At 40.1% G+C, this 12,718-nt stretch overlaps 2 protein-coding genes and 1 long non-coding RNA gene across 5 annotated transcripts in view; 1 reads left to right on the top strand and 2 right to left on the bottom strand.

Moving 5' to 3' along the window:
• Positions 1-4,089: 4,089 nt before the first annotated feature.
• LOC134176891 (uncharacterized) lies at positions 4,090-6,450 on the bottom strand. Of its 2 annotated transcripts, none has more exons than XM_062643563.1 (6): positions 6,329-6,450; positions 5,880-6,167; positions 5,503-5,778; positions 5,162-5,443; positions 5,016-5,095; positions 4,090-4,930 (listed from the first exon to the last, which is right to left on the bottom strand). In XM_062643563.1, the coding sequence occupies exons 1-6, from the start codon at positions 6,366-6,368 to the stop codon at positions 4,454-4,456; spliced, it is 1,443 nt and encodes a 480-aa protein (XP_062499547.1). In that variant the 5' UTR covers positions 6,369-6,450; the 3' UTR covers positions 4,090-4,453. The 2 variants fall into 2 exon arrangements, with proteins under 2 accessions (XP_062499547.1, XP_062499549.1); XM_062643565.1 differs by lacking the exon at positions 6,329-6,450 and having other exon boundaries at positions 5,880-5,956; positions 6,018-6,302.
• A 201-nt stretch (positions 6,451-6,651) lies between these two features.
• Positions 6,652-8,436, top strand: LOC134176862 (uncharacterized). 2 transcript variants are annotated; one of them, XM_062643536.1, is made up of 3 exons: positions 6,652-6,730; positions 6,811-7,812; positions 7,879-8,436. In XM_062643536.1, exons 2-3 carry the CDS (start codon positions 7,464-7,466, stop codon positions 8,316-8,318), a joined length of 789 nt encoding a protein of 262 aa, XP_062499520.1. In that variant the 5' UTR covers positions 6,652-6,730; positions 6,811-7,463; the 3' UTR covers positions 8,319-8,436. The 2 variants fall into 2 exon arrangements, with proteins under 2 accessions (XP_062499520.1, XP_062499521.1); XM_062643537.1 differs by having other exon boundaries at positions 6,652-6,776; positions 7,522-7,812.
• A 2,033-nt stretch (positions 8,437-10,469) lies between these two features.
• The window catches only part of LOC134177152 (uncharacterized), a 6,409-nt gene continuing 4,160 nt past the window's right edge, over positions 10,470-12,718 (bottom strand). The window contains exon 4 of the long non-coding RNA XR_009969440.1: positions 10,470-10,846. This is a non-coding gene — a long non-coding RNA (uncharacterized LOC134177152). The remainder of the gene's footprint in view (positions 10,847-12,718) is intronic.

Here is a 12,718-nt window from a genome sequence, read left to right as displayed (position 1 = left end):
TTCAACAGATTCTTCCTGTACTGTCCACCAGACCTTACATGAGAAGAAGCACCACCTCGACCTTCTCAAGTATTTTGATTGATCCGCAACCCGTTTGAGCCCAGGCAAGGGAGGCCTGCTGGACAAGCTTGCAGTAAGATAACAGAGAACTATTCTCACAAGGAGACGCAGATGTAAGGAAATCCAACATCGTTGAACATGCCATACCAACCCAAGAACATAGTCCTATCAATCAACGACAATAGCGATTACCTCAATCATTAAAGCCATTGGTGCAGCAAGAAGTTCAAGGCATGTTACGAATGGGATTATCACTCTATCAGCCAGTCCTTGGTGCGATTTTAGTGAGAAAGAAGGGTAGAAGTTATCGACTTAGTGTTGATTACCGGTCCTTAAACATCAATGATGCCTATCCCCTATCTCAAGTGGATGAGACGCTAGATTCTAGCAATGCTTGTCAGTTTAGATTTGGCCAACGGCTATTGGCAAGTTGAGGTTGACTCGAGAGACAGGCGGAAAATAGCTTTATCAACACCACATGGCCATTTGGAATTTACGGTAATGCTGTTTGGGTTGTGCAATGCCCCTGCGACCTTCTAACGGTTAATGGAATATGTGTTAGCTGGACTACAGTGGGAACATTGCTTGGTTTACCTAGATGACATAACTTTTTTTCAGCAGTATTCGATAAACATATCGCCAGGCTGTCAGAAATTTTTGATCGGTTACGCAATGCAAACCTCAAGCTGAAGCCTAAGAAACGCTGTTTGACGAGATCAAATGTCAATTATCTAAGACACATCGTGTCTAGAAGAGGGTTAGAAGCTGAGAAAGCAAGGTGCAAGTAGTTCGTGTTTATCTAGGGATTACAAATGCGACTGAGGTGCGCAACTCTTTGGGGTTAGTAGGCTACTACAGACGGTTTATACAAGGGTTCAACAATTTCAAACCCTCTGTTAACCTAGAGCGACGTGCGACCCAATTTTACTGGGGTGAAGACTGTAGGGCAGCCTTCAATGAGTTGACAACAGAGCTGACTACTGTTCCCATTCTTGCATTTCCAAGTTTGATGTTCAATTCATTTTGACGACGGATGCAAGTAACCATGGTCTGGGTGTAATACTTTCTCAGAAGTACGGGTGAGGAGTATGTAGTTGCGTATGCCAGTATAGTACTGCACAAAGCAGAGCTTAGCTACTTCCGACCATACTTGTTTGGAAGATCGTTTGTGTTGACCACAAAACATTGTCCGTGAACGTAGCTCAAGACCAACAAGAAACCACGAGGAAGTTTAGCAGGATGGTTATTGTACCTGAGTGAGTTTGACTAGTCTATCCAACATCGACCAGGCAGGCAGACAGAATACAAGTGCCGATGCACTCTCTCGGCATGCACCAATTGCACAGAAGGAAGAATTCTAAGAAGGAAAATCTCGATGACGATTCGAAGACATCTCGACACCCGTGGTTAAGTTAGCCATTGCTGTTGGACAATGCCCCACGTGGACAAGATCCGAAATGACTGAGATGCAAGAAGACGACCCAGTCATTTACCAAGTTTTCAAGTATTTTCTTGCCTATTTACTCGTACGAGGACCCTGGCGTACTAGTCAGCAGTTGTGTGCTTTTTGCAAAGTCTGACACCAGCTCGCAATAGAAAATGGCAATGGTGAAGTGCGTCACCAGCTCACAATAAATCCCGTCTCAGTGAATTGAAGACAGTCCAAGACTGGTGGTTTCAAGATGCTTGATTCCAAAGGTGTTGCATAGTCTGCACATCCAAAGTGGACACTTCGCAGTCGACAAGACAATAGAAATGGTCTCGGAGATTTGCTGGTGGCCAGGATACACTAAGCAAGTCCAGACCTATATTTACACGTGTCAACGGTATGCCAGGAAAAAGCAACCCAAGAATCCGATTCAAGCTGACCTGCAATCGATTCCTATAGGCGGTCCAATGGAAATGTTGGCCATGGATTTTGTTGGGCCACTACCAACAAGTAACGGGGAATAAATACATCCTAATAATGGCCGACTACTACACTAAATGGGTGGAGACATTGCCACTTTCTGAGCAACGAGCAGAATCAGTGGCAATTGTTGTCGTCCAGTAGGTTATTTTCCGTTATGGAGTTCCCGCAATCATCCACAGTGACAGAGGAGCAAATTTCGAAGGAAGAGTGATGCATGAAGTCTGCAAGCTACTTGGGACGAAGAAGACTATAACCACCTCTTATCATTCTCAATGTGATGGACTAGCGGATGAATAAAACGCTCATTGAGGCGTTGTCAAAATATGTCAAAGAGAACTAGACCGAGTGGCTGTCTTTAGTACTTAAAACAGTGAAACATGCATCCACCGGAGAAAGTGTACACGAGTTATTGTTTGGAAGGAGAGCAAGACTTCCAATTGATATTGAGCTTGATATAGGATTACCGGAAGAGCAATCTACTACACATTTGGCAAAGATCTGAGAGATAAACTACAAATAGCACAAGAAATAGGGAACGAAGAAACAACCAGGCACAGCATAAAGAAATAAAAAAGTCTTTAACCCGAGGAATAAAGAGACAACAAAGTGTAGAGAAGGAGACTATGTGTGGCTATACAGTCAGGCGGTTAGGTCTTTCAACAAAGTTGTCAAAACTTTCTACTTGTCCGTTCAAGATCCTGACGCTCCACAGTTACAAAAATGTCTCTATCGACAAAGAGGTCGACCACAACGAGTCCATCTGAATACGTTAAGGCTTCACTACCAACGACCCATGGATTTTGCAGGATCCAGAGATGATATCAAATCAACAACAGAACAAACAGACAACCAAACTAAGATTTTCATTGCCTTATCTTAATGGCCATGAGCGTGCGACGAAGGAACTAGACATCCGTCACGAGATTGTTAAGCTGTCCGACGCGAGTACACCAGAGGTTGACAAAGAAGTCGCGCAGCCAGAGCCAGGGCTAGAGATGGCACATTTGGTTCGTCCTCATCGGAATCGGCGACCACCTGGCTGGATGAACCAAGATGAATGTGAGTTAGACTGTTACCTTTACTCACGAAGACGTGTTTTCGAATAAGGCGGGACAGGGATGCCGGTCCAATTTTTGCCCGGTGCCAAAAATGTGGCCCCAATAGCGTTTTCGGTGCCACTGTTAATATCAATATTAAAGACAATTCAAATTAATATCAATGGCAATGTAATCAGTTTTCTATTTCAACAATAAGCATCACTAAAGGACATTATTATTCAGCACCTTATCAAAAGGAAATGTGTCCATTCCTCTACTGTCTGAAGCTATCGCCATAATCGCGTTTATCGTACGTTGACCAAGCCTATTGCGAGAACAATTCTTTGTTATATTCATCAAGCTAAATCCACGTTCAGCTTCAACGCTATCCGGCGCTAAGGAATACAGGAGAAGGGCCAACTTGCCTATTTCACAGTAGTTCTCGCACAAAACTATGGTTTAATAACTTACAAAATTCAAAGTACTGTATAATTAGAAATATTAATTATTAGCAGTTGCTTTGCTCCTGGGGCCACATTTTTGTTGGCTGGGGCCACATGTGGCCCCATCTCCATAGCAACGACATCCCTGCGGGAGGAATGTAGCAACTGTGTAGCGTACTAGCTATACTTAGCGTACGTTAGTTGACGTCATTGTATAAGCGACTGTATAACTTGTGAATTTGCTAGACTTAGCGCGCTATTGTGTAATATCGCGTATTGTATAGTACGATGTATCATAATTGAGTTCAAGTTCACTACTTAGTGTAGCACTTGGAATAGTCTCAAGTGCGTCTTGTAAACCAGCGTCTGCTTGGATTGTATTACACGAGAGAGTGCAGTATAGCACGGAAGCGTCTAGATAGTAGTACAACGTATTTCACAGAACGTAGCGTCTAGGCGGTGCTACACTTCTAACAACGGTACGTCTCTGCAGAACCCTGCAACTATGGCAATTTTGCATAGACTTTGGAAGTCTGGGAAGTTACAATACGACACAACAATTATGACCAAACAGGCCTATCAACGTAGCGTTGCGAAAGAGAGGTGTCTACATATATTGTCTTCTATTTCAAGTAGGTTGCGCTCTAAAGAAAGCGGGGCGAAATCATGTGTGCAAGTCTGCTTTTTATAACCTTTATAACACTCTTTTAGCATTGTACATTAGTACTTGTAACATTCGTAACTAGTATGCTATCAACTAGCTGCTGATTTGCAAAGAAAGTAGTCCCAAAATATCTAAAATATTTAAGATGTACAATTAATGGATATTCGACCAACGAACGAGTTTGTAGGAATTACTGTCACGTTTCATTGGCTGACGGTCTTGCTGAGCTGATCAGTTCTTTTGTCTAGACCCATTGTGCTGTTGTTTGCAACGAGACGGATGAGGAAGTTACCAAATAACTATTGCAATTATTTCAACGTTGTCTAATAGACAAACTCTATATATATTTTGAATTGCACATGCCGTTTAAGTGCATAAGCTCTGACGTTTGTGGTGGGTCAATTTGCCAGCATCTTGAATTTTTCAGTCTACACGCAGAGCAAATTCTTGTAATGCGTGTACTTCGTGAGCAGGGAATGTAGACATGAGGATAAGAACAATTTTGAGGCAAATTGACTTGAATTGCTTCCATTTTTGTGCAATATACTCGGGTATTTGTAATACTTGGTTTTACCACTAGTGCAAGATCCATCTGACCTCTAGTCCACTTCCTAATTGTCTTGATGATATTGTTTGGTGATGGGTATTGCCTGCAGTGTTTTGATTGTTCTAAGAGAAAGCTGACTGTCAATCCAATATTTACAAACGTGCAATTTTTTCTTCCTCTGCTGAAAATGTAGTAAACTTTAATACTCCAAAAGCATCCTAGGAATACGTGCAGCCTCTGTCGCAAGTTTTCAGATAATTCCACTGCCTATAATAGAACACAGTAGTCAGTTTTATTACAATAAATAGTTAGTTATAAATAACAAAGAGTTTTGATTTGAGAGAAGTCTTACACTTCGATTCAAGCGTTGTAGTAAGCATGAACTATTCAGCTTCTGTTTTATCAATAGACAAACTGCATCCGGATGAGGTTCTAATAACATGAAAGTTGCCACTTTTTAGTGCAAATCACAGATTGTAAAGCCCAATTTATTCTTACCAGTTGTTGTCACAAAAACAAAGCAAGAAGCTTTAGTTACTATTGAGTTATTCAGCAGTCCAATTTTCTGTGTTACGTGTAGGATTTTGTGCTCACCGGTGGTATTTATCAGACCAGAAACCTTATAAATGCTATTATTAATAGCTTCTACCATTCCCCAAGAAGGCTCAAGTTGAATATCTGGAAGAGGATTGTTACTGGATATTTTGACAGTCACATTAATCGTTTCTTCATTAGACTCCACTGTAATATTGGATGGATAGACAGTGCATGTAATAGGTTCTAAAATCAAATATTGATACGTTATTATTAATTCTTTAAACACTATAATAAATTCTTACTGTATGTTTTTACAAAGAAAGTCTTTCGCTCTATTGGTCCACTATGATGGTTTTGGGCCTCACAATAGTACCTGCTGAAATCACTGCTACTTGTCTGATTGACTATCATTACGTCTCCTCTAAAGATTTCAATCGTCTTTGATTTTGTTTGTTGATACCAAGTAACTTTTGGTTTGGGATACACATAAGACTTCACTCTACAAGAAAGTTGGATCTCCTCATCTGCTGATTGAACGAGAACTTTAACTTTCTTTGAAGAAACAAACTCAGGAGATACTAGTGCAGACAGTATTATTAACATGCGTTTGCTCAGAGTCTTTTAATTTCACCAGTAGACACATCACAATTACATGATTATAGATTAAGAATAATTTTACCTCCTAGCTCTACAGATGATGAGTTTTTAGTTTCAGGGTCTTGGCATGTGTACTTTCCAGTAAACTCGATAAGAAACCTGCATACAATAATCGAAGTCGGGCGAACTATCATAGCATCGTCATTCGTGCATTGTGCACCGCCTGTAGTATTGAGAACACGTTCGATGCTTTCTCGTTTCCATTTCCACACCATCTGTCTTGCACGACCTTCGCAGTGAAATCGGAATGAAGAATTTCGATTGTCCGCTGTGACATACCATCCGTTCTCCGGAATAATTCTTACACCATCTAAACAGCAACGACGTTGTTATTGCTGCTCGACTATTAACATTAAATTACTTGAACATATACTAGCGTATTAAATATAATCCGTTCTAGATTGATTCGGTAATAGAAAGAGGCCCTAGGCCATCGCGAGAGGCAATCCCCTTTTTCTTCCCTAAACTCACCTGAGAAGACAAACAGCAACAGTATGCAATAGATTTGCATCTTGGCAACTGTCGGACGCGCTCAAACGACCGGAAGCGTCAAAATGTGTGGTACTGCATCTTAAGTAGACCACCAGAGTAGTTTCAGTTTTACTCCAAACGTTTTGCTTCAATTCTAATTCAGTGTGTTGCTAAAGTAATGGTTAGCTAACAAACTTCTTTTATAAAGTTGAACCGTTTTACACACAAACAACTATTTATTTAATATATGCAAAACTTTTGGGGGGCTGTCGACCTCCCAGGTTACCAAACATAGATACACGCATAGCTGTTAAACACTTTCAAACTCCCCGTTGGCAAGTAGCGTGACTCTAAACACAGTGTCTCCTTGTTCTAGCTTCAAAGAAATTGTTCAAGGAACAGGTTGCGCATATGAAGCTGTTTGCAACGTTAACGCTATTGTTTGTAGGTAAGCTGATGTAATTAATCATATTTCTGATCAGATATTGACGGAATGGTTCCAGCAAGTAACTTTTAGTTGGTGATTGGACAGCCTTGTAATTGATATGCCTTTACATGGACTCATTCCTTTTGACTGCTACCACGCTAATGGCGCAGATAGGCGTGTACGGTATCTTGTGTCGTTCTGACAATCTACACAACATCGCCATGTAGTCTGCAGTGCGGTTATTTCTTGCACATTATAAAGTGATCATTTTAAGTTCTGCAACTTTTGTGCTTTTGCACACTGTTTGCTAAAACTACTAGACAGTAGGTCTGGCAAGAGTCAAAGGTCACTTTCTGCAACAAATTAGAGTGTTACGTCCTACTTCAACTGCAAATCGAGTCGATTGACAAGTTGCATGGTCTGCATGTTTTGAACTTCAAAGTGAGGTGGTCAATTGGAATCCGAAAGTTTCACCCCGCTCTCTATCACTTTCGCTTGTGAGCACTTGCAGTACAGAAGTACAGTCGTTTATGTCACAACAGCTCAAGACAACAAATAGTAAATCTAAACGAATATCTGCGATAAGGTTCTCTTCGTTTTGATATAGCAAGTAAAACATGTGACTAGTGCATGAACATGTGATTGAGATGGGGTACGCCTTAGATCTTTTGTATCGATCTAGTTTTATCTTACTCTTTTGATAAATTTATGAATACAGAGAGAAATGTTTCTTATGCTGAATTGCAGTATACATGTGTTTACACAGCAATTTTTGCCACCTCAAATGCAGATGTCATCGTCTACCCCTCCCACTACGTTGCGTTACACCCAACTCAACAAATTCGGTTCCAATGTTACTATAAAGGAAAGCCGTCTGTTGAACATTCAACTTATTGGATTCATAATGACAAAGTGTTACAATGCAATAAGCAGCAACGTCTCATTGGCTGCAGGGACACTCTCATAGTATCTGAGTTTCGCTTCTCTGATTCTGGCCGCTATTACTGTCACGTCAATGATACAGAACTCTTGTCAGTTGGCGAGACAGAAATCAGAGGTAACGTCTTACGTCAAATTGTTTGTCCATGCATGTAAGCAAATTAGGGCAAATTTTCTATTTTAGTTCCAGTAGAATTTGAGACGACGGGTGTCACGACTATTAGAGTATCCCGTCAACAATTGAATGACTCTCTTCCCGTCGTGCTTACTTGTCCCGTGACGAAATGGTCATATCCAAGACCTTCTGTCTTATGGAGAAGGCAGAGGGAAATGCTATCAATTGGAGACGTTTATCAGTATGTGGTAAGTAATGTAAGCCAACTAGGCATAGTGGATTGTGTAGCGTACAACGGCTATGGAGGACCTAAAGTCAAACGTTTCAATCTTGTTCATGACAATACTACGCAAAGCGTGAAGACAAGCTCTTCGTATGAAAACGACATTTCAACAGAGTATACTCCTTATGTTGCTGCCGTTCCATCATTTACACAGTCCGAAATATGCTGTGTTTATTTCTATCTAACAACTGTTATTGTCACCTTCATTTTGACTAATTATTTTTAATGCTGTCAATTTTCTATCGAAAATTGCAGCTGCATACGTACTCTTTTGAGGCATTTGGCCTTAGACCCTGTCGAAGTATTTTAGAATTATTCAAATTACATTAATAACAATAATTAAATATGCTATTGCACTACTCCTATTTAGTACCCTAAGGCACAAGACGGTACCAAAGTACTGTAAACGCAAGACTGTAGTAGTAGAGTACTGCGCATCATACTGAAAACTGCAACAACAAGTAATCTGCTTTTTGTAGTCACTGTCTATAGTAAAGCCATGGTTTCGTCGTCAAAACAATCAATCATTGTAAAGGTATTAAGAAAGACTCACCAATACACAAAAATCGTTGAGTATACATACCAATATAGTAGTCTGTTCCCATGTATCCTGTGCATGCAAAATAGAGTTGCAGCTAGACACAATAGGTTTCAGTTTCTCGCCTTATCTAAAATTTTTGCCATCGTTTTTTCCTCTTTAGGTATTCTATGCAAACTAATTTGCCTGTTTTAATTTATATCGCACTACTAGCTATATATGTTTGATCGAGATTGCATGCAGTTCTGCATTTGTGTCGCAAGTGTAAGCGACATCAAAAATTTTGTGTAATGGCATTCATTAAAATATTCATCAAATGCATTGATAATTGCATGATATCGTAGTATTATCTGATAGCTCACGTCATCAATCACTTTCACCTAAGTGGAATGAAAGCGGCCGCTTTACCTTCTCATCCTTATCCGCCTTAGAGCATTCGTTATTTGCATTAGATGAGGACACTTGTTGAGCTAAGTAGAAGAGCTTCACTCGACATTTCTGATACTTTGTCTGTTACCACTCAACACTAGTTAGAAAACAGATTTAGCCAACTAAGCATTTAACTATATACTTTGAACAGCATTAATTGTATGGCCTATACTTACCTATTCTCTTGCTGCATCGTCAATTTTTCATATGAAAACCAAACATTTTGAGTATATCTTTTCAACATGTTTACACTTGATCAATTTATACATATATCCGATTTCCGTCTAATTTCTAAACTGTTTCACAGTTCACGAGTTCCAGTTGTAACATGGTCATTTTTTCTTAACAACTTGCCTTATCTAAAATCTTTCTTTTTGTTGTCAAATAAGAGCCATTGTTGTCATGTTGCTGTCTTATTTTTACTATTTTTATTACGTAAACGCAAAACTGTAGTTGTGTTTGCTACTTTACATTACAAAGTTTACGTTATACTAGTTTAAGGAGTCATGGCAATATGCCAACTGCTTTGACGTTACTGAAAGCGTGCGTTTTGTCTGATGTTCTTCTATTTATAAATTTCTTAGCAAATGGGTGTTGGGAAACAATACCCTATTATTTGCCAAAATTTCATATGCTATTAATCAGTTAATTAATGGCTATTGTCAACTCTATAGGTTACGTCGCTCCAGTTACTAGAAAGCTACGTCGCTAAAATGGAAATCGAGCTAGTATAACTTGACTACATATTGACTCCATATATAAATATGCCATAAAATGCCAAATTTGTATATATATAGTTTGTTTGTCACAAACAGAAACTAGCACCTTAAGTGTACACAAGCAAATTCATAAGAAACGTTATCTCTATTTCATCTTGAAAACGATTATATCTTGTCATCGGAATCGCATAAATTGCATTTGATCACAGAAATCAATATCCTGTCTTTGGCAACCGACACTTTAACTAACGGTGTCGAGCTGTGCGACGAGTAGCAGCAAGGTAGGTACTGCGAGAAGACACAAGCGGTGGACACCGGAACATGCAGAGTGCACAAACCCGAAGACTATTTACATCGTCCGTACGCGGACTCTCACCTCTACCGAATCACTTTACTTTTCAAACCCAATGACTACCCCATGCAGCCAAGACAAAAGCAACTTAATTAATAGTTAACTCTATACATGCATGTGCATATAAATTGTATAGGCAAGAACGCTACACACGACTTGTTCTCAGCAGCCAAATTAGTGTCAGCAACAAAAATGGATTAGACATTCGACAACCTGATTGCAGTTTTGCTTAAGATAGCTCTGCATGACTCAGGACATGTCGATGTCACGTTGTTGAGACTACGTCTACTTCAGAAACGCGAAATAATAGAAGTCTTGATGCATGGCTTACAATAAGTCAATTAACATATTACTGATGTTCTAGGGCTTGCTGGAATGATCTGTTGGTACAGGTATACATTGTAGCTATTCGTTGCACTAATTGTGAATGTTTTATCCTGATATTTTTTACACTAATAAGCAAATTGAATCCGCAATGACACACATACAAACAAACAAACACGCACAACACACACGAACGCACGCACGCAACTGTTCACTGCCCTGCCTATGATCAGCTTGCCGTAACCGTCCTGTCTTCTGACAAAATGATGTCTAATTTTCTTTCAATTCTGTCTAATTTGGTCCCATTATCAGATGCTGTTGTGGCAGCTTCCATTGCAACACTCGTTTGCATATCTGCACTGTCTCTAATTGCTTTAGAGCTTGCACTGTTCCTGAACAAATTAAAATAAAACTTATCTTGTTAAATTGTAAAACATCATTTAGCACAAAACAGTTAATTACAATTAATAAATGCAAATTTATAGTAAATTTAGTTTTTGCCGATTTACATGCATTTTTGCAGACAGCGCTACAAATGACCAATTTTGTGTTTGTCTTAATTTTTAAAGTACTTGAGTACTGTCGCGTGTGCATCTGTAAGCCTGTCTGTAAGTGTGTGTGTGTGTGTGTGTGTGTGTGTGTGTGTGTGTGTGTGTGTGTGTGTGTGTGTACGTGCGTGCGTGCGTGTGTGTGTGTACGTGCGTGCGTGCGTTTGTGTGTGTGTGAGTGTGTGCGAGAAAGAGAGAGAGAGAGAGAGAGAGAGAGAGAGAGAGAGAGCTGGAAAGCGCTAGAGGAGCTTGGCGTACATAAAGAGACAATTCAAAATAATCAAGTGATTCCATCAAGACATGAAGGCAAGAACTCGTTTAGATGAAACAATGCTAGAGGAGATTGAGATTCGGAATGGTCTGACACAAGGTTGCTGCATGGCTTTAGTGTTGTTCAATTCGTACACATATTTGGCTGTAGAGAGGTTGTTGAGTTAGGGTGGAGAATGAGTGGGATCACCATCAAGTCTAGAACAGGCTAGGACAAGAAATTGTTCTGAAGGTTTAGTAGGAGCGTACACTAGATGAGGGTAACGAAATGGCAATTTGCTATGACTCGGCTCTTCTTTCATTAAGATTAGGTGTAGAGAGGGCAGTAATGGAATACCAACAAACAAGTAGTGATTTCGGGTTGAATTTTAGCATCTCCAAGAGCAAACAAATGGTAACAGGAAGTCTGGTTGAGGAAAGTGACCGTGCGCCTGTTGCGCTTGAAGGAGGAGACACTAAAATGGTAAATTGGGTTTTATTATCTTGGGTAAGTCATTACCAGTTCTGGACGATTGACTGTGGAGATGTAGACAAAGGGTGGCTCAAGCGTCAAGGACCATCGGAGCTTTGAGAAAAGCTGTCTTTATTAATAAAGACGCTAATTAAGATAACAATAAAGAAGAATATCTACAATGCGAGTGTTATTTTTGTGCTTCTTTAGGGGCAGAATGTTGAGACATTTTCTCAGACAGCAAGAAAAGAAGCTGAGCACCCTTCACCATCGATGTATTAGAAGTATCTTAGGCATTTTCAACAGGCGACAGTTGTCTGAGCATATCACAGTTGCAGAAGTGAAGAGGAGGTGATAAGATGAGGAAATGGCGTTTTAGAGAGTGGAAAAGAAAAATTGGAATGAGTGGACACCCAGAAAAGAATGCCAGACTATAGAATACCGAAATCAACGAAATTTGGATGGTTGCCTCAACCCCGCCCTAGATGTGGTCCAAAGAAGAAATGGAAAGATGTGATAAGAAGACACTTTATAGATATTGAAGTATTAGAGAAGGAATGGTATGAGGAGGCTGTGAGGTTGAGAGCGGAGTGGAGTACATTGTGTCGTGATGGTTTGCAATGTTGGACAGAGAGAGAGAGAGAGAGAGAGAGAGAGAGACTGCGGGTACGTGCTCCAGTGGCAGTCAGAGATGTTATGTGAGGTGTGCTCCAGGACCTTTAGACGACAGTGTCTTAAGGCAAGACACAAATGTGTAGATGAGAGACAAAAACCTGTAGGAGAACAGCAAGGTGCTGTCCATTGCCATCATTGTTTCAGATGGTTTCGAAGTAGAGGAGGGCTGACGGTACATATATACATATGCCTTTGCATGTTGATGGAACGTGCACGTGAATTTCACCAACCACTCTTCTTGTGTTTTGTTGACCTAAAGAAAACATATGACTCAGTTAACCGTAAAGCCTTATGGTCTGCTCCAGAGTTGTGTTATGGCT

Source organism: Corticium candelabrum, chromosome 3 (assembly GCF_963422355.1).
Source record: "Corticium candelabrum chromosome 3, ooCorCand1.1, whole genome shotgun sequence".
NCBI classification, from domain to species: domain Eukaryota; kingdom Metazoa; phylum Porifera; class Homoscleromorpha; order Homosclerophorida; family Plakinidae; genus Corticium; species Corticium candelabrum.
Note: the sequence above shows the minus strand (reverse complement) of the source record. Positions and strands in the feature narration are given on the sequence as shown.

Coding starts and splice junctions, on each gene's coding strand:
- LOC134176862 (XM_062643536.1), top strand. CDS start 7,464: ATGAATACAGAGAGAAATGTTTCTTATGCTGAATTGCAGTATACATGT. Junction 7,813..7,878: donor TGGCGAGACAGAAATCAGAG/GTAACGTCTTAC, acceptor TTTCTATTTTAG/TTCCAGTAGAATTTGAGACG.
- LOC134176891 (XM_062643563.1), bottom strand. CDS start 6,368: ATGCAAATCTATTGCATACTGTTGCTGTTTGTCTTCTCAG. Junction 6,168..6,328: donor GTTGCTGTTTGTCTTCTCAG/GTGAGTTTAGGG, acceptor GTTGCTGTTTAG/ATGGTGTAAGAATTATTCCG. Junction 5,444..5,502: donor TTTCTTTGTAAAAACATACA/GTAAGAATTTAT, acceptor ATTTGATTTTAG/AACCTATTACATGCACTGTC.